The 23,893-nt window shown below is 44.5% G+C and overlaps 1 protein-coding gene across 1 annotated transcript; it reads right to left on the bottom strand.

Moving 5' to 3' along the window:
- Positions 1-1,475: 1,475 nt before the first annotated feature.
- On the bottom strand, positions 1,476-18,447 carry LOC306956438 (butyrophilin subfamily 1 member A1-like; the record flags this gene model as incomplete). The annotated part of the gene is given in 19 exon segments (XM_079547709.1): positions 1,476-2,038; positions 2,768-2,794; positions 4,185-4,205; positions 5,685-5,705; positions 6,271-6,315; positions 7,937-7,957; positions 9,181-9,201; positions 9,738-9,758; positions 10,770-10,790; positions 11,144-11,161; positions 11,342-11,386; positions 12,023-12,114; positions 12,648-12,714; positions 13,572-13,625; positions 14,540-14,698; positions 14,701-14,808; positions 15,362-15,625; positions 16,598-16,936; positions 18,345-18,447. Coding segments are annotated over 19 exon segments (2,010 nt in total).
- Positions 18,448-23,893: the final 5,446 nt, after the last annotated feature.

Below are 23,893 nucleotides of genomic sequence, written 5' to 3'. Positions count from 1 at the left end.
GCAGAGCAACTGGCAGAAGGTGTCTCTTGATCAATGACATGAAACATCAAGGAAGAATGTAATTAAGCCTTACTCTTAATCGTTGAAATTGTACAGTGGCAAGCAGAGAATAAGAGTCACACTTTGGATCACAGCTTCTCTGCACAAGAAGAGAGGAGAGAAGGCTGAGCATTCATGACTGTGCCAGGCAGCAGCTGCTGCCAGCCATAAGGATAAGGGATATCAGGGCAACTGACATGCCACTTCCAATTCAGTCACTGAATTGAACACATTCCTGACACTCTCAATGGAAATCCAGACTGTAGTTTGTTCTGTTCATTATACAGACAGCAGTATGTTCACTGGCTGCATAGAGTTTCTTGAATATCCTGTAATTGTGATAGTCTGATATACTGAACATAACAAGACTTCAGTGCCAAAACTGGGATCACTCAGTGTTTAAGTCAAGCTGCCCTCAGCCCCTCTGATTTTTGTGGACAAGCTAGAATACAAAGGGATTTATATTCTCCCCAACTTCTTTAAGGCAACACTAGCACATTAGGATCAGGTGTTCTAACAGCAGTAGACATCAACAAAGAGTGAAGTAAAGATATTCTTGCTCTGGCAGAGGCTATTCTGAAAACTGTGTGAAGGAGACTGTGCATGCATCCTAAAATAGGTTCTTGAGCATGTATCCATTCTCTCCCGAGGAGAGAAAAAGATGAAATCCATGAATCTAGAAATAGCAGGAAGGGCAGGAGAGGTCAACAACAAGTTCACTGACAGGTAAGCTTAGAAATCTTCATCTTCATGTGTGAATTCAGTCTGTACTCACTAAAATTGAGAGGATATTAGTACCTTGTAAATTCTCCTGAATACTTTTCAGACCAAATACCAAAATGAGAATGGCTGGAACATATTCCACACCATTTCCAAGTGAAAGGACTTTCTGCAGAAAGAAATACTGATGGAAGGTCAGTCAGGTTGTTTTCAGTAGGCACTTTGTTTTTGCAGCTGATATACAAGGATCTACCATGACTGGTGATCATCTAGTATCAGAAGTCAGAGGTATTCTTAAGCAGCGTGGTTTCAGCTCATCAGAAAGCTCTCCCACGCTAGGACACTAGCCAACTTTTGCACATAAATGTCATGAATATTTCCTGTGATTATCAGTGCACAGAAAAAGAATTCATGCTCTTCCTCACATCTGATGGAATGATCCCTACGCAGCCATACATGCATAAAACAGTTCCTGCGCTTAGAAAACACTTGTGTAGGTTCATAGAAACACCTGGAGACTCTCTCTACCCATTGACTAGGAGGCCTGAAGTGAGAGATTTCCTGCAGAAAATGGCTCACGGAAGACTTAGCAAGCAATGGTGAAAGAATTTTATATTTCAACTTGGTGGCACAAAGCATGGGGCTGAATATAGTGTACTCGGACCTCAGACTCACTTTTCAGTCATTAATTAACTGTACATTTTTACTTCAACCATTCACTTGTCATCATCATCAAACCCCCATGCAATTCTTAGAGGCTCAGTGTCAGAATTGGTTGCAGATGAACCTGTTGAGAAGAAGGGAAAAAGCTTCACATTCTGGCTGTGATAATTAACAAAGCTAAAAGCATACATCATTTTTTTCTGATGAACATTGAAGAATGACAACTTCTTGGATGAGATGTCCAGGAAGATCCCAATCTTCTGTGGTCTGCCACTCACAGTTAAACGGGTCCAGGGATCCGAATGGGCCCAATACTCTTGCCCATCTGCTAACCCTATGACCCAGAAACCATTCTCTGGAGACAGAGCCACTGTCTCTTTCCGAGTCACAGTCTCCTGGGCAACACCCAAGTTCCAGTTGAGCTTCTTTCCAACATCCACTTCCCAATAATGTCTCCCCGATGTGTAACCTTCTTTTGCCAACAGAAAAGTGTGGGAATCAAATCTTTCCTCCTTGCTGGGCACTTTTCTGATCACACCGGTGTCTGTTACACTCTTCCCATCTTCAGACACTTGCAGTCTAGGATGAGCTGTGTCAGCATCGAGGGTGACATCAACTGCAATAACAAGGCAACTTCTTAAGTACTAAATAACAAGAGGTCAACTGCTTTGAGACTTCCTATTGGTTGATCGTATGAATATGTATTTATTCCCCTGCCTTGCCTTGATCTACACTCTGACAGGCCCTAGGAAATTTTATGCCCAGGATACCACCAACTTCTGGCAACCCAAGTCATCTCCCTTCACCTTCGTGTCTCATCTGTGACATACTGAAAGACACCAGCATGCAACAATGGCATGCAACACAAAGGAAAAGTGTAAGGAGATTATAAGCTTTTGATTAAGGAATCGTTCAGCAGTAAGGAAAAGACCAGACAATAAGAGCCCTGCTTTGGAACACAACTCCTCTTTGAACAAAACCAGAATCACAAAATCTTCTTGCAAGGGAATGAGGAATAATTCCATTCACCAACGCTGCATGATAAATTCAGCAGGTTTGTGTGCACTTAGCAGTAGTATTGCTCTAGATGAACACCCTGAAACAAACTCCACCTTCTTATACAGATCAAACCTCTAATTTTATAGAAGAAACAATTCTGTTATATATCCCAGAAGAACAGAAATCACTGAAACATTTCTAGGCCAGCAAATCGATAACTAAAGGATTCAAAATCAGTTCTTTCTCTTGTGCTGTTACTTACAGAACAAGAGGCCTGAGAACAAATGGTTACTCAAGAGCTATATCAAAGCTTTAAGAGGTGGGATTCAGAATGTATTTTACTTACCTTTATGTCTTTGTGCACGCAATAACTCTACAGGAAAAAAAAAAAAAAAGGAAGAAAAATATTTTCAGGAAATCTAGTCTCCAGTGACTTAACAGCCCACGCTACTGGCAGACAATCAAGTACTTCTGTTACTGCTTGCCTGTTCTGCACATAAGAAGGCCATTTTATGATTATCATCTTCCATGACAAAGGACAAGAATATTTGAAACCAGGAAAACATCAGCTGATTACACAGAAGTGTGTTATACTTAAACAGTAAGTTCAAAACTTCCATAACATCCCACACAACTAAAAGGAAGAGACAAAACCTACTGTGTCCGTGACAGAGCCCAGAGAGTCTACTTCTCTGGAGATACTCAAAAGCCACAAGGACGTTTTTCTGTGCAACCTATAATAGGAAACCTGCTTTAGCAAGAGCACTGGGTGACCTAGAGGTGTCCTTTGTAAGCCACACAATTCTGCGATTCTGAGATCAGTTTTGAAAATAATCAGAAGCTGCAGGAGAGAACAGCCCAGGAGATAAGGAGAAACACATCCAGGTGAAGTCCTCCCTTCAATCTTGGCTTTGCAACATGAGCACTCAAGGACATTCAACACTTAACATTCACTAAACAGTCTGAGAGAGTGCTGAAAGGCAAAGACAACACGAACAGTAACTCCACAGTTAGGTTGAGGAAACACTTCCAAAACAAGCAGATAAAAATACATTACGCAAGTGGTCCAGACTCCTCAAAAGTAACATACAACATTCACACTGGCCACCACAAAGCAATGAAGTCCTGAACAGTAAGAGAAAATCCATGTGGTTCAGATTATATTCTTGAGACCAACCCAGGAGATGACAAGCACCAGTTGGAACACTGAGAACTGGGGAGGTGGTAGGCTCAATCATAGACCTGTCTGGAGACACTTGGCATTGCAGGAATAGCCCTCTTTGCTATCCCCAAGGCCTTGTCCCAATAGAAAATGCCTGAGGGCAGGCTGAGGGATTCAGATTTATTTGCACTGAGGTTCTCTGCCCAATCAGTGCAGCCAGCGCAGAAAAAAACACAATGTCAGTAAAAAATGCAAGGGTCCCACAGTACTGCTTCCTTGGATTTCCCAACCCAGAAAGGAAAAACACAGGATTCAGGAGGTGCCTTGCCTCATGCTGCGCCATACTGGCCCACACACCCCTCACACTAGAGCCAGAATAATTCACCACTCAAAGTGTCATTGTCAACCAAAAGAGAACAGGCTGCCATGGGCCCAACCATCACTAGCCTTTGAGTCGTTGCCATGCCTCAACAGTCCCTTCTCCATTCTAATTTGCTCCAAACACTCCTCCACACAAATCGCCATCACCAGCACAATACCATGACAAATAAACCTGAATATTGGTGGAAGGGATGGCTTGCCAGGCTACAGTCCCACTCACCATTCTCCTTCTTCAGAGTCTCTGCAGAAAGAAAAGGAGGAAGGGGGAAACACCTGGGTTAGCACTCTATCGCTCACAAATGCTTGGGAACAGTGTGGGACGCCTTCAACAAGGCACCCTCACGCTACACAAACACAGTTGCTTTGCTCGAGATTCCTCACGCACAGAAGCACTGGGACATTACGTTGCATAAGCTCACCTTTCTCTGCATCCTCCTGTGCTCTGCCTTGCTTCAGGAGTTCCTCTGAAAAATACGTGTGGGGAGAAGGAAGAGACCTCAGCATCTGTCCCAGCAAGGAGGCAATGCCAACCGATGGTAAAAGGTCCCCATGAGCTCTGGGCACAGCAGCACCCAGCTGCAGTGCTGAGACAGTCCAACGGCCCTCCATGCTGCTCTCCACGTCTCACGGATGTGGTCTGTGCACTACCAAACGTGGAATATCCCACCCCCACATGAACATCCCCGCACCTGCTTTTCTACACCACACAAGCAGCTCTACCAGGCCTCCGCGTGCATCACTGAGGGTGAAATTCCATTTGCACGTGGCCACTTGTTGCCACAAGCTACTCAGTTAAGGATGGACACTGCAACAGGGCTCTGGAAATCTAACACTGGCAACTCCTGAGCATTAGTAATCCAAAGCACAAAAGAACATTCCAGCAGTCCTGCTCATTCGTGAATGTGTCAGGGAACAGCCCAGGAGACCAAGGTTAGCAAAGCCCAAGGGAATTCATCTTGCCCCTTCGGTCTTTGTCCCATCGTCACACAGCTGCATAACACCATTAAGATACAGCTACCAAGCTACATCTGACATTGTCCTGAAAGGGAAGCAAACCATTACCAGAATCTCCCCAGCTGCACTGCTCAGCTTCCACTCCAATTTTGAGTTTACCAAAGCCATTGAGGAAACGGCAAGGAGCCCAAACTTCCCCGTGGATGACAGTTCCTTTCTTTTGGGATACAGGTCATCACAAGGTAATTAACTCAAACTTCACTCAGCAGCACTGCCACCCACTCTTCAAACTGCCTCCACATCTGAACAAGGTCCCAAAAGTTTACAGAACTTTCCATCAGTTCTGATATTTGTAACATGTGGGTGAAAGCAGCTGAGGTGAAGCAGCTCTTTAGCCAAAACCTTCTTCAACCATCACAGTCCCGGTGCCAGCACTCAAGGATATTACTCTATTAACATTCACTTACCAATCTGCTCTTGACATTGTGCTGAAAGGCAAAGACACCATGATGAGAAGCTCCAGAGTTGGGCTGCAGAGCCAGACACTCAAAACAAAGCTCCCAAATGCATTGTAGCACTGGCCAGAGGACACAGCCCTGGCAAAGCCAAAGCTGAAGAACACCAGCTGGAACAGGGAGACTGGGGGAGAGGCCGACTCAATCGTGCACACGTGTGGGGACATTTGGTATGGCTGATATAGCCCTCCTCACCATCTCCAAGACCTTATCCCCATCGGGAGCGCATGTGGGCAAGCACAGGGACTCACCATACTTGGCACGGAGCTCCTCTGCACAGTCACCGCAGTCACCACAAAACAAAACAACAAGTTAGGCCCAAGAACCTCATGTCCCAGGGGGACTTCCCACACTTGCCAGTAGCAACAGGTTTCCCTAGAGGGACTTTGGCTCACACCCCGACATACCGACACTCAACTCCCCCACCATCTGATTTGGAACCATGCCACCAACACAAGCCACCACTCAACCAGCGGCAGACAGGGCTGCTCAGGGCTCCAGCCTTCCCACTCCACCCGCTCCAGCTCATCTCTTCCAAACACTCCAACACACACATCGCCATCACCAGCACAACACCATGACAAATAAACCTGAATATTGGTGGAAGGGATGGCTTGCCAGGCTACAGTCCCACTCACCATTCTCCTTCTTCAGAGTCTCTGCAGAAAGAAAAGGAGGAAGGGGGAAACACCTGGGTTAGCACTCTATCACTCACAATTGCTTGGGAACAGTGTGGAATGCCTTCAACAAGGCACCCTCACGCTACACAAACACAGTTGCTTTGCTCGAGATTCCTCACGCACAGAAGCACTGGGACATTACGTTGCATAAGCTCACCTTTCTCTGCATCCTCCTGTGCTCTGCCTTGCTTCAGGAGTTCCTCTGAAAAATACGTGTGGGGAGAAGGAAGAGACCTCAGCATCTGTCCCAGCAAGGAGGCAATGCCAACCGATGGTAAAAGGTCCCCATGAGCTCTGGGCACAGCAGCACCCAGCTGCAGTGCTGAGACAGTCCAACGGCCCTCCATGCTGCTCTCCACGTCTCACGGATGTGGTCTGTGCACTACCAAACGTGGAATATCCCACCCCCACATGAACATCCCCGCACCTGCTTTTCTACACCACACAAGCAGCTCTACCAGGCCTCCGCGTGCATCACTGAGGGTGAAATTCCATTTGCACGTGGCCACTTGTTGCCACAAGCTACTCAGTTAAGGATGGACACTGCAACAGGGCTCTGGAAATCTAACACTGGCAATTCCTGAGCATTAGTAATCCAAAGCACAAAAGAACATTCCAGCAGTCCTGCTCATTCGTGAATGTGTCAGGGAACAGCCCAGGAGACCAAGGTTAGCAAAGCCCAAGGGAATTCATCTTGCCCCTTCGGTCTTTGTCCCATCGTCACACAGCTGCATAACACCATTAAGATACAGCTACCAAGCTACATCTGACATTGTCCTGAAAGGGAAGCAAACCATTACCAGAATCTCCCCAGCTGCACTGCTCAGCTTCCACTCCAATTTTGAGTTTACCAAAGCCATTGAGGAAACGGCAAGGAGCCCAAACTTCCCCGTGGATGACAGTTCCTTTCTTTTGGGATACAGGTCATCACAAGGTAATTAACTCAAACTTCACTCAGCAGCACTGCCACCCACTCTTCAAACTGCCTCCACATCTGAACAAGGTCCCAAAAGTTTACAGAACTTTCCATCAGTTCTGATATTTGTAACATGTGGGTGAAAGCAGCTGAGGTGAAGCAGCTCTTTAGCCAAAACCTTCTTCAACCATCACAGTCCCGGTGCCAGCACTCAAGGATATTACTCTATTAACATTCACTTACCAATCTGCTCTTGACATTGTGCTGAAAGGCAAAGACACCATGATGAGAAGCTCCAGAGTTGGGCTGCAGAGCCAGACACTCAAAACAAAGCTCCCAAATGCATTGTAGCACTGGCCAGAGGACACAGCCCTGGCAAAGCCAAAGCTGAAGAACACCAGCTGGAACAGGGAGACTGGGGGAGAGGCCGACTCAATCGTGCACACGTGTGGGGACATTTGGTATGGCTGATATAGCCCTCCTCACCATCTCCAAGACCTTATCCCCATCGGGAGCGCATGTGGGCAAGCACAGGGACTCACCATACTTGGCACGGAGCTCCTCTGCACAGTCACCGCAGCCACCACAAAACAAAACAACAAGTTAGGCCCAAGAACCTCATGTCCCAGGGGGACTTCCCACACTTGCCAGTAGCAACAGGTTTCCCTAGAGGGACTTTGGCTCACACCCCGACATACCGACACTCAACTCCCCCACCATCTGATTTGGAACCATGCCACCAACACAGACAGGGCTGCTCAGGGCTCCAGCCTTCCCACTCCACCCGCTCCAGCTCATCTCTTCCAAACACTCCAACACACACATCGCCATCACCAGCACAATACCATGACAAATAAACCTGAATATTGGTGGAAGGGATGGCTTGCCAGGCTACAGTCCCACTCACCATTCTCCTTCTTCAGAGTCTCTGCAGAAAGAAAAGGAGGAAGGGGGAAACACCTGGGTTAGCACTCTATCACTCACAATTGCTTGGGAACAGTGTGGAATGCCTTCAACAAGGCACCCTCACGCTACACAAACACAGTTGCTTTGCTCGAGATTCCTCACGCACAGAAGCACTGGGACATTACGTTGCATAAGCTCACCTTTCTCTGCATCCTCCTGTGCTCTGCCTTGCTTCAGGAGTTCCTCTGAAAAATACGTGTGGGGAGAAGGAAGAGACCTCAGCATCTGTCCCAGCAAGGAGGCAATGCCAACCGATGGTAAAAGGTCCCCATGAGCTCTGGGCACAGCAGCACCCAGCTGCAGTGCTGAGACAGTCCAACGGCCCTCCATGCTGCTCCCCACGTCTCACGGATGTGGTCTGTGCACTACCAAATGTGGAATATCCCACCCCCACATGAACATCCCCGCACCTGCTTTTCTACACCACACAAGCAGCTCTACCAGACTTCCTCGTGCATCACTGAGGGTGGAATTCCATTTGCACGTGGCCACTTGTTGCCACAAGCTACTCAGTTAAGGATGGACACTGCAACAGGGCTCTGGGAATCTAACACTGGCAACTCCTGAGCATTAGTAATCCAAAGCATAAAAGAACTCTGTCTTCCCTCCACACACTTCCTTTTGCACACTCTTGTTTTGGCAGGCTCAATCACAGATCTGTCTGTAGACACTTGGCATTGCTGAAATAGTCCTCTTCTCTATCCCCAAGGCCTTATCCCAGTACCAATTGACTGAGGTCAGCAGAGAGACTCACCATACTTGGCACAGAGCTGCTCTGCCCAATCAATGCATCCAGAGCAGAAAAAGTCACAATGTCAGTTACAAATCCAGATGTCCCAGAGCACTGCTCCCTTGGATTTTCCAACCCAGCAAGGATCAACATAGGATTCTGGAGGTGCCTTGGCTCATGCCACGTTATGCCACCCAACTTACCCCTCACACACTAGAGCCAGAATAATTTCACCACTCCTTGCCACAGCATCAAAGACAGATGACTGGGTTGCCAGGGGCCTGGCCATCTGTAGCCTTTGAATCGCAGCCATCCCTCCACAGCCCTTTCTATGCATTCTCATTTGCTTCAAAAACTCCTCCATGCACAACACCATCACCAGCAGCACAATGCCATGACAAATAAACCTGAATATTGGTGGAAGGGATGGCTTGCCAGGCTACAGTCCCACTCACCATTCTCCTTCTTCAGACTTGCTGCAGACAGAGAGGAAGGGGGAAACACCTTACTTAGCACCCCAGCATCGACAAAGGCTCTGGGAACAGGATGGGAAGCCCTTCGTTGCAAATTCCTGAGGGCGAGCAGAAATACTCACCATACTTGGCACAGAGCTCCTCTGCCCAGTCCAAGAAGTCACCAAAAAAGGAAGAATCCAAGTCAGGTCCAGACCCACAAAGGTCCCAGGGTGCTGCCTGTTGGAGCTGCCCACCCCAGCCATGTACAACAAAGGCCTCTGGCAGGGAATTGGCTCAAGTCCTCATAAACCTCTCATTCTGAATGGGATCACAAGTCACCTGCTCCAACCATCACTTCCCCCTGGCACACAGGACTCATCCGAGCCCAGGCTCTCCATCCTGCCGCCCCATCTGTGCTTTCTCTGAGCAGTCCTTTTTACACCCTCATCTCCTCCAAAGTCTCCACCAAACTCATTACAACCTCCAACAGAACCGCACATCCCAACAGCCTGCTGAGCAGTTGCAGGGGTAGCCAGCAGACAGACAGCTCCACTCACCAATCTTCTTCTTCAGGGTCTCTGCAAGAAGAAAGGAGGAATGAAAGAATACCTTGCTTAGCACCCCATCCTCCATAAAGGATGCCCAGTGTGCCCAGTGTGCCCAGGTGGCCAAGAAGGCCAATGGCATCCTGGCTTGCATCAGAAACAGCGTTGCAAGCAGGAGCAGAGAGGTGATTGTTCCCCTATACTCAGCACTAGTGAGGCTGCACCTCGAGTACTGTGTTCAGTTTTGGGCCCCTCACTGCAAGAAAGATATTGAGGCCCTGGAACGTGTTCAAAGGAGGGCAACAAAACTGGTGAGGGGTCTGGAACACAGGCCATATGAGGAGAGGCTGAAGGAGCTGGGAATGTTCAGCCTGGAGAAGAGGAGGCTCAGGGGAGACCTCATTGCACTCTATAACTTCCTGAAGGGACGTTGTAGTGAGCTGGGGGTCGGCCTCTTCTCTCGTGTCATTACTGATAGGAGCAGAGGGAATGGCTTCAAGCTACGGCAGGGGAGATTCAGGCTGGACATGAGGAAGAATTACTTTTCAGAAAGGGTGGTCAGGCACTGGAATGGACTGCCCAGGGAGGTGGTGGAGTCACCGAGCCTGGGGGTGTTCAAGGAAAGGCTGGATGTTATGTTGAGGGACATGGTTTAGTGGGAGCTATTGGCAATAGGTGAACGGTTGGACTGGATGATCTTTTAGGTCTTTTCCAACCTTGGTGATTCTATGATTCTATTCTATGATAAAGACTTGGGAAAAAGTGTGGGAAGCCTTCAACAAGGCACACCGACACTACACCAACATTACATTATGCTGTAATTCCTCATGCACGGAGGCATTGTCACACTGTCCTTCCTGTACATACCTTTCTCTGCATCTTCCTCTGCTCTTCTCTGTGCCAGCAGTTGCTCTGAAAAAGAGGATCACTCTTATCTGCTCCAAAGTCTCCACCAAACTCATTACAACCTCCAACACAACCGCACATCCCAACAGTCTGCCAAGCAGTTGCAGGGGTTGGCAGGAGTTAGCCAGCTCTACTCACCAATTGTCTTCTTCAGGGTCTCTGCAAGAAGAAAGGAGGAATGAAAGAATACCTTGCTTAGCACCCCATCCTCCATAAAGACTTGGGAAGAAGTGTGGGAAGCCTTCAACAAGGCACACCGACACTACATCAACAATACATTATGCTGTAATTCCTCATGCACAGAGGCATTGCTGTACTGTCCTTCCTGTACACACCTTTCTCTGCATCTTCCTCTGCTTTTCTTTGTGCCAGCAGTTGCTCTGAAAAAGAGGATCACTCTTATCTGCTCCAAAGTCTCCACCAAACTCATTACAACCTCCAACACAACCGCACATCCCAACAGTCTGCCAAGCAGTTGCAGGGTTTGGCAGGAGTGAGACAGCTCTACTCACCAATCTTCTTCAGGGTCTCTGCAAGAAGAAAAGAGGAAAGGATGGAAATGTTGCTCAGCACTACATCGTCCAGAAAGACTTGGGAAGAAGTATGGGAATCCCTCAACAAAGCACACTCACAATGAAGGTGTAGACCTTAATTATTCAAGAGAACACTCATGCACAGTGCCATTGGGGCACTACCCTGCATGCACTCACCTTTCTGTGCATCCTCCCCTGCTCTTCTTTGTGCATGGAGCTCCTCTAAAAAAGGGACACAGATATTGGTGAGAGTAATCAGGACACCTTTCTTAGCAACCCATTCCCAAGAACTTTAGGGAAAAGGATGGGATGCCTTCAGCATGGCACACTCATTCTCCACCAACCCCTTACTTAGTCAGGGTTTTCCCATACATGGTGGCTTTGAGGTAACACCTACATCACATCTCAATTGCCCTTTCTTTCTGGTTCAGACCAAGACTTAAACCTCACAGTCCCCTATTTGCTCTGTCATGGCATATACTGTACCTTGGACTGCTTGCTCTCAATGTCCAGTGCTTAAAATCTTGACACAGGAAAAATGCAACTGAGAAAGAAGTCCAGTCAATATTTGAGTCCTAATATCATAAGCACATCCTCTCATCTATACCAAATGCACAATAGGGCACAGAAGAGACCTGAGGCCATGGAGAGAACAAACCTTTGCACATTCCTCATTCTAATATGGAACTCACTCCATGGCCATTCTTCATTATTACACCATCAACACACACACTGATTTTTCTCTCACTGTGTGCTAAAAAGAAAATACATGAAAAATAGCACCTCAGTGGTTCCTTACTTCTCAGGGAATGGTAGTCAATTTCCCTGGAGTTTTTTTCCATAGTTGTTCCACCTCACCTGTTAGATCTGCATTTATTAGTGTGTATTCTGGCCAGTTTGTGAACTGTGGTCTCCTGCCACAAATTTCTACAGACCCTGACAAATGTGTACTGTAGCAGGAGAACAGCCTTGCCTCAGAGATGAGGACAGCCATTCTGAGCTCTCACTTCAGTCCACCAAATAAACATATGTCCTACATACTCACTGTAAACCAATCCACTCACTCTACTGCACTCTTCCTTCTTTGGTCTGTGATATCTGACACTCATAAGGACCTTTCCTAACAAAGGACTGGACATTTTCTAGAGGAAGAGAAAGTCTGTGTGCAGCTGTATACCTGCCTTCCTTATAACACTTTGCATCTTCCTCCCTCAGTGAGGTCTTTTGGGACAGTGGTTAGAAGGGAAGTAGCAAAAGCTTTTCCCAGCGCCATGGTTGCAATACTATTTTAGATCGCTTCTCAGGAAGGTCCATCTTAAAAGCATACTCCTTAAAACTTCGATATGTATCAACCCTGCAATTTGCCAGAAACTGAGATATATATCCCAACTAAATGCTATCAAGTCGTCTCACACCTGAATGTGAAATACACATCTGTACTTAAAAGGCAAAAAAAAAAAACAAAAAAACAAAAAAAAAAAACCAGGAAAACTCAGTTGTGACAATGAATGGATGCCAGAGGATCATTTGGAAAATCTGTAGTACAAATGCTAAAAATGGAACTACACTGTTACCGTCATGACAGACCTAAAAACATGGAATGTTATGGCCCCAAAGAAGTCAGATTTGCATTATTATTTTTTTTTTTCCACATTTACACAAAATGATGCAGATCTTGCTTCGTATAAAATGCCCCAGAGGCTTTCTTAGTGTTCTTCAGCATCATTGGCATTCTCAACATGCAGAAATCATATTCTCTCTTCTGCTGCACACAGAAGACAATTTTTACTTTTCTCCAGGTAATAGTAAGCTTGTCAAATTATATAATTTCAATTTCAGTTAAAATATTTGCACATAAAAATTGGTTCTGGTGAACTCTACACATTGGGAAGGAAAAATGAGAGTGTGAAAAGATACCCAATTCATAACATCTGAACAGACAGATGCCCAGTTAATAAGGAATGTTTCTGTAGTTCATTACTAAGCCAGAAAAGAATAAATAAAAAGGAAATAAAATAAATAAGAGGAAAGATGAGACAATGAAAAAGGTATTTCATTTGAGAAAACCAACTTCAGAATGTCTAGGTGCTAGAAACACAAAGGACTGGAGAGGCAAAGGACAATATTGTTCTGTGAAGGTGAGGGAAGATGTTGATTTTGGAAGATGGAAAGTTTTGGGTTCATCTGGAAGGTGGAAGCCACTCCTGAGTGAATTCATTAACAAAAAGATTCTCTTGAAGGAATCCAGAGCTGTGAGTTTCTTGGAAAGAATGAGTTATCTCCAACATAGGATGTCTATGCCACTTGGGAGGACAATAGAAGGTTGGAAATTCTGGGTGAGAAGGCTATCAAAATTTCTCTGCCACGAACTGTAAACTGGGGGCTCTGGCATGGTGGAATAGCTTACCTACTGCAATAATGAAGCAAAAGAGATAAAGAATCCAGAGCCAGTCATGGTTTCCTAAGAAAGGGAGAAAAAGCAATTTTTTAAAAAAAATGATAAGCCATTTATTGCAATATAATACAGGTGTAGAGTGGCAGTGAAAGTCATCTAATCTGTGCCATTTGGATATGGTTAACAGAAGAACATTTTTTAAAATAATTACTCATCTGGGAGAGTGATGAGGACCACAAAATATTTTAAAGAAAGCTTAGACATAGTACTGAAGTTTTTGTATTGTACCACTTCTTAGACACCCTGGAGATAAACAAAGAAGGAAATATCTGGGAATTTTTAAATTAATGTTGATTTTGAAATCATGTCTCCACTGTTATTCAAGAGCCTGCCTGTTTAGCAGACTATTTCTGAATCGAGTAATATTGCTGTAAGTGATACCATAAAATTGCTCTATCTTAAGTTGAATTTCAAAGCTATGACTGAGTAGAATTAACAGAAGATGGCCTGAGCGGTCCTTTCCAATATTAATGATTTCATGCTTCTATGATTCTGAAGGAGCTCAGCCCTAGCCTTGCTGCTCAATGTCATCTTTCAGTCAGAATAATTCTTAATAAAGAGCTTAATACAAAAGATCTGTCAGCATTGAGAAGTAGATATTCACGGTGGGAAACAGGATAGATGCACTCAGCTGAGGAACCCACTGTCTTCCTGGCTTTCCTGGCATCCCTTGGTGCTCTTCCCTTTGCAAACAGAAGTTGGATAGCGCGATACCGTATCTATAGAGCTACTGATTTTCTCAGATTATTGAGCAATAGTTGTCTGAATTGAGTCAACTGTTGAGTGTTGTTGGAAACAGGGTGAAATAATTCACAGCATTAGGCCCATCCTTCTTATTAGGGTAGGATAATGTGAGAAGAGGGCACCTTTCCCAACATAAAAGGTTTAAGTACAAGAAATAAATCTTAATTGCTGCATACCTGACTGCTGAACAATATGTAAATAGGATTCCCCATTAGTTGTCAAGTCAGAAAGTGCTAGATGTCCACCATGTATCTCATCAGAGCTTTTTATTGCAAAAATATTGTACTTCTCCTCTAGGATGCTTGTCTTGGTCAATGAAGATAGATGTTCTCCTGGGGAAATACCAAAATAGCCTTGGGATTTACACAGACACCTCTCATTTGGCTCTTGTACATACAAGTACGTACAGTGCTTGGCTTTTGCATAATTATTTCATTCAAGGAACCTGTAACAAAGGCAACTGATCACTCTTGCATTGGGCATAACACAGAAATAACAAGTACAACATGAAAGAGATTTCACAGAGCACCCACAGCTTTGTTGCTGCTTCATCTGCCATGAAACACATCTGGCCTTTGAGCATTTACTTTTAAAAATTTCAGAAGCAACAGGAAGAATTTTTATTTTTTCACTTGCAAATGTGTAACTTCCTGCCTGAACCAAGAAGGATTTTCACAAAAAGCTTTTCAATAAATTCAGCACAGATAATAGAAATTACTGGCTAGACATTAGGAAAGCTGTATTTGTCACTGTTCTCCATGACTGAGGTGGCATTTACAGTAAAAAAGAAGACTCCCTTGGAATCACACTATCTTTTCCAGTTTCCTGAGTGCAGGAACCCTGCACACACAAAAAAACACACACATTTCACGCTGTTAAAAACGAGTGAAATCTCTGAAACCCTTAATTTGTGGGTGGCATCCCTGCCCACATCAAAGTTGTTAGGAATACAAGGTCTTTAAGGTCCCTTCCAACCCAAAATGATTCTAGGAACCTACCAGTTTGGTTTATCTTTTCTTTGACGAGCATAATGACACATTTCACATCTACGTCATCACAAGGAACTGCCACGATGCTTTGTACTACAAAAAGGTCTGTCTCACTCCAGGTGACGCTGGTCTTGATCTCCATATGTTTTTGGCCTCCTCCATAGGTTGTCCAAATGACTTGAGGCTTTGGGTACCATCCTTTTGAATTACATGTGTAGCGACACAAGCTCTCCTCTTGCTGATCCTTTACCAAAGCTGGTTTGTTCCCTATTGCTGTAATGGAGTTATTGAAATGAGGGACAGAAAAAATACTCTGCATAACTCCTAAGTAAGTTATATAAAAGCAAAAAGAAACAAATCTGAAAGTGTCAATACACTGCTCTAAATATTCATGGCACATAGGAACTACCATACATAGCCAGACAAAAGGGTCATTTAGTTAGAATCTTACAAGGAAAAGCACCGTTGTGAGACACCACACCTGGTGAACCACAGGGAAATGGAATGGTGAGAAGTCAGGAAGACTATATGAAAATTTGAGAAAACAGGGGAGTCTCCATATTACTGAGAGGGGATGTAATACAGACCAATTGAAAAGGAACAGTGGGGAAAGAAAGAATAATAAGGAATTGTTCTCTGTCTTGTCCAGTAAAAAAAATAGCAGTGGCATGTTCATAAATAAAAGTAAATGAATGAATGAATGAATAAATGGAAGGAAGGAAGGAAGGAAGGAAGGAAGGAAGGAAGGAAGGAAGGAAGGAAGGAAGGAAGGAAGGAAGGAAGGAAGGAAGGAAGGAAGGAAGGAAGGAAGGAAGGAAGGAAGGAAGGAAGGAAGGAAGGAAGGAAGGAAGGAAGGAAGGAAGGAAGGAAGGGAGGGAGGGAGGGAGGGAGGGAGGGAGGGAGGGAGGGAGGAAGGGAGGAAGGGAGGAAGGGAGGAAGGGAGGAAGGGAGGAAGGGAGGAAGGGATAATAATCCCAGAGCAGAAAACCCTATCAGTACTGACACAGGAATACTGAGCATCATAATGCTGTTCCCCATTGCACTGTTTTCCCACACGACAAGCCACAACACCTTGCTCCTTCTGTACCCAGACCTTAGACAGTCAGACCTGAAGCAAGGTTTTCCAGCATGTCTTGCCTTAATTCACTGTGGGGAAGATCTCAACTGCTGAGCAAGGTATAGACAGAGCAAAAGAGTCCTGATGGGAACTGAACTAAGCACAGTCATAGCAACCTCCCTGCTTACCTATAATATCAAGGTGAGTGACAGCCTCCTGGGAGACAGCGTTGCCACTTACAACACAAATGTACACCCCGCTGTCAGATATTTGCGCTTTTTGGATAGTCAGGAGAAATCTTCTTCTCTCCCAGCGCCCTTTAATCCTGCACTGTTCTTCATCCTGGCACTGCTCCACCTCCCCATCCAGGCTGGAGGAAGAGCAGAGTGGAGCATCTCTTCCCTTTTCCTCTTTGTACCAGTGCACACTTGCGTTGGAGAGGATTCTGGGAGTCAGCTGGCAAGACAGAGTTACTTGCTCACCAACAAGGGCAACTGAAGGATCAGCGGTGATGGTGATAGATTCACCTGCAAGGAAAATGTGGGAGCATTGATTTTCTCTGCAAATATAACCATTCTAAGGATGGAAAAATTAGACAAAAATTCTTGACATTAGGTTAATCCGAAACAAAAATGTACTTTCTAGGCTAGAATTCTTCAGTCCCCTTCAATGATAAGGAGAGTCTTGAGTCAATTTTAGGAGCTCCTTAAGCCACATACACACGTTAGAATTTCCACCTTTCCAGGTTTTACTGATGTCAGTCACGTTAGACAGTCCTGGAGAACAGGGGCATCTGGGACAGGAATTTTTTTTCAGGCAGACAATAGGTGACATTACTGGGAGGATTATAATTGAAAGCTCAATGACCAGTGAGCAAATTACCAACACGAGGTGCAAAGATCTGTGCAACAATCATCACACCCTGAAAGCAATCTGTACAGGCTTTTGTTCTTCACTCAGTCTGGCTATGGGACCTGTGAGACACTGACCGTGCCTTTTCCATGTTTGTGATGTGACAACACAACTACTTTTACTCCCTGAAAACCCAGAGTGGGACTGAAGTGTCTCCCATCATTTGAGATGGCCAGCGCTGTCCCAAGCCCCAGTCTAGACTGTTTCAGACAGGATCTACATTACATTTCTTCCATCAGAAAATGGGAATATGACATGAAGTGCAGGTGTGATATCTCAGGATAACTGACACTGAACTGTACACTAAGATGTTGTGCCAAAGTAATAAGCAGAACTTTGGTTTGATATTGCAAGTTGCTCTAGGCCATTTCCTGGTGGATGCATCAGCAGTGTGCGTGTTGGCAAGAAAACTGGGGCTGGAACAGTAGCAGTCATTATCATGATCTTTCCTTGTCCCTTGAAAGAGTCATTTGGAGACCTACCTCAGAAACTTCATCACAGCAAGTTTTAATGTGGTTCAAATCAATGGTTTAAACTCTAGCTAACTCCTGACCAGAAAGAATCAGTCATGGGTTTAAAATAAATAATGTAAGGGTGACACAGAAGGTAAACTCCCATTGGAAGCATATTCCTACACCAAAGTCAGATTTTGCTTATTGTCTCTCCACAAGGGGCTTTTCGCCAAGGACAACAATCCTCTAGTGATCAGCAACTAAGGTAGTCCTCAGAAGAAATATTTAGCTTGGTGTCACTGTCTTTTATATGCTAATGCAGGAAAATAAAAGGTGCTTTTCTCTCTTCTCCTTTTTTTTTTTTTTTTTTTTTTTTTTCTTTTTGAGAGAGAGAGAGAGAGAGAGAGAGAAACTGAGAGAAACTGAGAGAAATGGGAACTAGAACACAGTTCCAGCCTACTCCATGGCTTCTGCTTTCTTCATTTCACTGCATTTTACTGATCTTACATATCGTACTTATTTATATTCTACAACTGTATTGAATCACTGGATAGAATATGTTTTGTCTTACCTGTAAGCCACACTGCAGTAAGAAAACATATTGGAATACTCAAGAACAGGACTTCCCTCATATTTCTGGGGCGCACACGCGATAAAACTTCCCAAACTGTCATGTTGGGCAAGTTGTTTATAATCCTCCTGGAAAAGGCTGACCTGATATGAGAAAAAATAAAAATTCCTGAGAGGAACGAAACATAAGCAAACGAATATTCCTAAAACAGAATCACATTCTTTAGCAAGGCATTGAGGTCTTCATTGCTCTTTAGCATGTAGAGTGGGAAATATTCAGTACATCTTTGGATGATAGTCATCCAAAGTGCAAAACGTATGGTTTGAACAGAGAACTTGAATAAAGAAAATGCCATAAGACTCATTTGGGCCTTTCCCACCTCCTCAAGTTCCACCGTTTTCCAATAGACAGTGAAGAAGCAATAAAAAAGAAAGAAGCATACGTAGGATGGAACAGTCATGTCATTTAGTAGAGCTCTCTGTGGATGTATTACTTACCAGCTGAATTGCTATTCCCTTACATTATTCTTACCAAAACTCAGACCACACCATGGGCCCCACCAAGGGTTTAAGAAGATTAAAATTCTGATGACATATTGTTGTATTTTCCTTCTTGGCCTTGGAATGGCAAAGCATTTAGGCCACCTGAAAGTGATTGTCAAGCATGAACTTCTCAGCCACAGAACTGCTCTACAGAACAACTACATCTCCTGAGGCCAAAGTTTGGCAATTTCAAGCAGGAAATACTTTTTTGCTTCTAAACAGTGCAAACAAAATATACAGCCCTTAGAATACATGGAGTTTTTCCCTCATCATAACTGCTGGTGATCTGAGTTTGGCATAAACTACAGACTCCCTTTTTTGTCTCCGCTGAAGGGATTCTTGCAGCTCCATACTATCCTAGGAGGAAATCCACAAGCAAGATGGGCAGCACAGGCAGAGTCTCAATACCCTCCCTCTGGCTGCATCCTGTAATCCCTGGGGTTCTTTTTGGCACTAAGAATTGGGTTGGTCACGTGGCGCTCTCAGTTTTGTCATTGTCAGTGTCTTAAGTGCAATAACGACCCTGTAAAGTGCCTTAACGACCCTGAGCACCCTCACCTCCAGCCATGCTTTCTACCCATTACTTTTGGAAATTCAAGCTTGTACCATGGACTGCAGCCCTGTTCCAAGCTCTTTCTTCTTGACAGACCTTGGACCTGTGCTGTAGGTAGCTTGGGTCCTGGGCAGACCTTGAACCCAGATTGAAGCTCACTGCCAGTCCTGTTCAGGCTCTCATGCTACACATGGGCTGCAATGCATCACATGCTCGTGTTGGCTTCATTTACAAAATGGAGCTGTGCTTCATGCTTCCTCACCTACCTTGATTCTGCAGTGTTGTGTCATGTTCTGGTGCAAGATTCTCAGAGCAAGGAGCCAGTGGTGACTGAACTACCAGCAGCCACTCCTTTCTTACAGCGCCTCTCATAGTCTCATTAAGCCCATCACCCTGTCTCCCAGCATGCCCCACTCCCTATATCTATGGTTATGTTATCTTGCACCTGCGATCTATCTTTACTGCCATGAGTTTGTACTCTTGTCCTCTTTCAATGAAAAGTGTAAGTGAAATGCTGAAGGGTAGTAGAAGTACGTTAGGGCAATAAAGCTGAGTGTTGTAAGGAAGCACCAGAGGTATACACCATTACTCATAAGAGTACAGACTTCAATTTAAATGCACAGAGGAGAAAAAGGAGACAATGCAAATATCCACAACACCACTGAGGATACTAATCAACCAACAAGCATGTCAGAATAACACATTCCCAATTAATTCCTTCACGTTGTTTCACCAAGCACCAAAACCGTACACAGCTGCATGCTAAACATGATTAACTATATATAGACAAGCACACTGATCCACCTTTCGATTGCATGTTTGCACTTACCAATTCTTTGCAAAGTTTATATGTATTTCCAGAGTAGTAGTCCAATGAATAAAACTGCAGTAGAAGTCTCACAACATTTGATTAACTTATATAAATATTCTGAGGCTTAGTTATCAGATACTCACTCTTTAATTTTGTTAAAATGTCCTCTTCTTTATTCCTTATCAGTACTGCACTCCCAACACATCTCTTGTGAAGTAGTAAATAGAACACACCTAGTCAAAATAGTAGCTAAGTTATATTATCTTGCTGTATTCATTATGTGTCTTTTCTAGCATTAAAAAGTCTCGTGCTCTTACCTATCAGTAGCCTCTAGACCAGTTGTTAAAGAAAACAATACCAGGAAGAAAGAAAATGTCTCAAGTCACAGGCTGAAGTGGGTGGAGCAATTCTATGCAAATAGGAAAACGATAAAGAAATGCCTCTCACTTGCTGGAAAACGAAACCAAAATAGCTGCAATGTGATAGATAATTAAAATTAATTTAAAAAAAAAAATCAAATTAAATTAAAAAGACAAAACAAACAAGATTTTCTTTCTGTGTGCTGTGTGCTTTTGGCAAGGATCTAGTAGCCAAGAGGACTCAGGTGTGAGCTCATGGTAGCTGACACGGTTCTGTGTTTCGGATTTAGGATGTGAATAATGGTGATATAACACCAGTGTTTTTGTTGCTGCAGAGCAGTGCTTACATTGGGTCACAGACATTTCAACTTCCCTCACTGTCCTCCAGCAATGAGCTGGGGAAGCACAAAGTGTTGAGAGGTGTACAGAATGGGAGCAGTTGACCTAAACTGGCCAAAGGGATATTTCCCACCATATAGCATCTTGATGATCAAAAACACTGGGGGATGTTGGCTGGGTGGTTGGAGCTGCTCAGAGACTGGCTGGCCTTTGATCCTTAGTACCTCCAGAACAAGTCTGGGGTTTTCCCTTACTGCCTCCCAAGGTGACAGCGTCCCCATGTGCTTCTCTGTCACCTAGTACACCCCTTTCTCCCATCATATCTAGTTTAAAGCCCTGCTAACCAGCCCAGCCACCTTATTCCCAAGAATATTTGTGGCCCTTCTAGTCAGTCGGCTCTCATCTGCCATCAGCATTTCCCCTTTCTCAAGGCTGCATCCCAAGCCATTGTACCCAGAGCCCTGAGTACGGCACCATTCGCAAAGCCATTCGTTCAGCATGTCCGTTTTGTGCGGATCCCAGTCACTAACTGAGAGGACAGAGGTGAACACAATTTGCACTCCTGATCCTTTCAGAAGTCTTCCCAGAGCCCTGAAGTCCCTTTTGATCACCCAAGAACTTCTTTTGCCCACCCCTTCATTTACAATGTGGAAAACCAGTAACGGATAATAATCAGAGGGCTTAACGAGAAGAGTGATGTCCTGGTGATATCTCTCACCCAGGCAACACGCCTCCATCTGGGACGGATCCAAGTGGAGTATCAGTCCCTCTGTTCCCCTCACAAGGGAGTCCCCTATGACAACATTTCTTTTTTTCCTGACTTATGTTGTAGCAAAACAGGGAGCAGACTGACTAGCCTTGGGCAACCTCTCCTGCACAGATCGACTTTCACCAACATCCACATCCCCAGTACCTCCAGCTCCAGAGCCTCATACCTTTTATGTAAGGACACCTGGAAAGGTGATACAGGCTGAGGGGCAGTCAGCTTGCTGCCCTAAACAGGGACTTGTTTCCATCCCTCATCTTTGAGGTCGCCTCTTCCCATCTGACTGATGATCCCCCACTGCTTGAGGAGCATCTCCCCCACACCCTTCCTGTAGGGATGGCAGAGTGCAACTCCACCAATTGATCTCCTTCCCACAATCCCAGATGCTGCTCAGCCTCTCTACTTCCTCCTTTAGCTCTACCACCAGGCTGAGCAGATCATCCAGCTGCTCACGCCACAGACAGTTGGTATCCCGGATGCCTTCCTGTAGCAGTAACAGGGCCAGGCATTCTCTGCAGCCTGGGAAGTGAACTGTGGCATGGATATTCATGCTTCCTGTCTGAGCACAGACATTCCACATTCCTTTTAGCAGCAGCTCACTGCTGTGTGGTGACCATGCCTGCACCTTGGTGTGTCCAGAGGGCAACGGCCTGTTAAGTGACCTGTTAAGTGCTAAGTGCTAGCCCTCCTCCTATATGGCAGCTCCTCCAAAGCAGCTAACCTCAGTGATCAAGTTTATGGTGTTTTCTGTCCATGGGAAAAAGTTTCAGATTCAGATTTTATCTTGGAGATTTTTTGAGAAAGTTTACTGTGGGAATAGTTGATTGAATTCATCATTTTCCATCGGTCTGTGGACGTTGGAACGAAGGTAGCTGCTCCTAAAGAAATGTCTTCAATTTATTATGTTGTCCCACAATGTCAGAGGCAGGTGTTGGTGGGACAGCAGTAGAGGTTGAGCATTCCTGTCAATATTCCATTCAATTCTGTTGCCATGCGACAGATGGCAGCAGAGAGTCAGTTCTGACAAAATGACATTTGACATGGAAGTGCTCATGAAGTGAAGGTGTGTAATTCCTCCATGCAGAAAAAATTGCACTCTCTGACATTCATCAACACTTGATGAATGTTTATGGAGACCAAATGGTAATGTGAGCACAGGGAAGCAGTAGATGCATTTCAACAACTCCTCCATAGCAGCTGTGAAGCAGTGATCACCTCCGCTGGTGCACATTTTATTAACACAGCATGAAGGCTCTTGATCATTGCTGGCAAAAATGCAAAGCTAATAATGCTGACTATATTGAAAAATAGCGTTTTGTAGCTGAGAATTTGCTCTATCAAAGAGTGTTATTGTTATATTATTTTTTGTAGCTGTTGTAGTTTCCACAGAAATAAATAGGAGGCATTACTTTCAGAGTGACTTACATGGATGATCTTTAAGATCCTTTCCAACCCAAGCCATTCTATGTTCAGCCATTTTCAGGAAAACAGTTCACACCACACTCATCAGTAGTTCCCATCCCTTTCATGCCTTTTATTTCTCAGTTGGACAATTTTTCAAGGCACTGATCACTGTGAGTAGTTGGACCATGTTGTACCTGGGCACGTACCACGTCACTAACTCAGTGTCCTGATTTTCTTTCAGTTATTCAATCAAATTTTATTTAGGGGGGTTTTAAACTGAGCAAAAGTATTAGGACTTAGATAGTTTTTTGTTTTGGTTTGGTTTTTTGATGCTGGCTTAACCACAATTTGAATTGAAGGTGCAAATGATTAAATTAATCATTTAATTCTAGCTGCGTATACGTGAGTTCAAAATGCATTATGCTTCCACATTCAGTCAGTTGAATATAACTGTTGTTTACAAATGACTGAGTTTGTTAGATGAAAACGAATATACAGTAAATAGTACAAATACTAAAATAAATGTGTAGCACTTAGGTTTTTTGTGTTTATTTCTTCTTATTCCAGACAGAATAAAATACAATTGCAATGTCTGATATGTTTCAGTTTTTACAAAATGAGCTCGTACAGCAAGATGACTCCCTCTGAAGTACTTCAGGGACTATTTCTTCCTTAACCATAGTTTTTAAAGATGAAAATACATTCTTTTCTTCTTCTACATTTTTGCATCCTCTCTTATTCACCACACTGTTCATTTATTAATCTCTTTCTCACC

This window comes from Tetrao urogallus (genome assembly GCF_951394365.1).
Source record: "Tetrao urogallus genome assembly, chromosome: 30".
NCBI lineage: Eukaryota > Metazoa > Chordata > Aves > Galliformes > Phasianidae > Tetrao > Tetrao urogallus.
The sequence above is the reverse complement of the archived record's forward strand: the minus strand, read 5'-3'. Positions and strand labels throughout refer to the sequence as shown.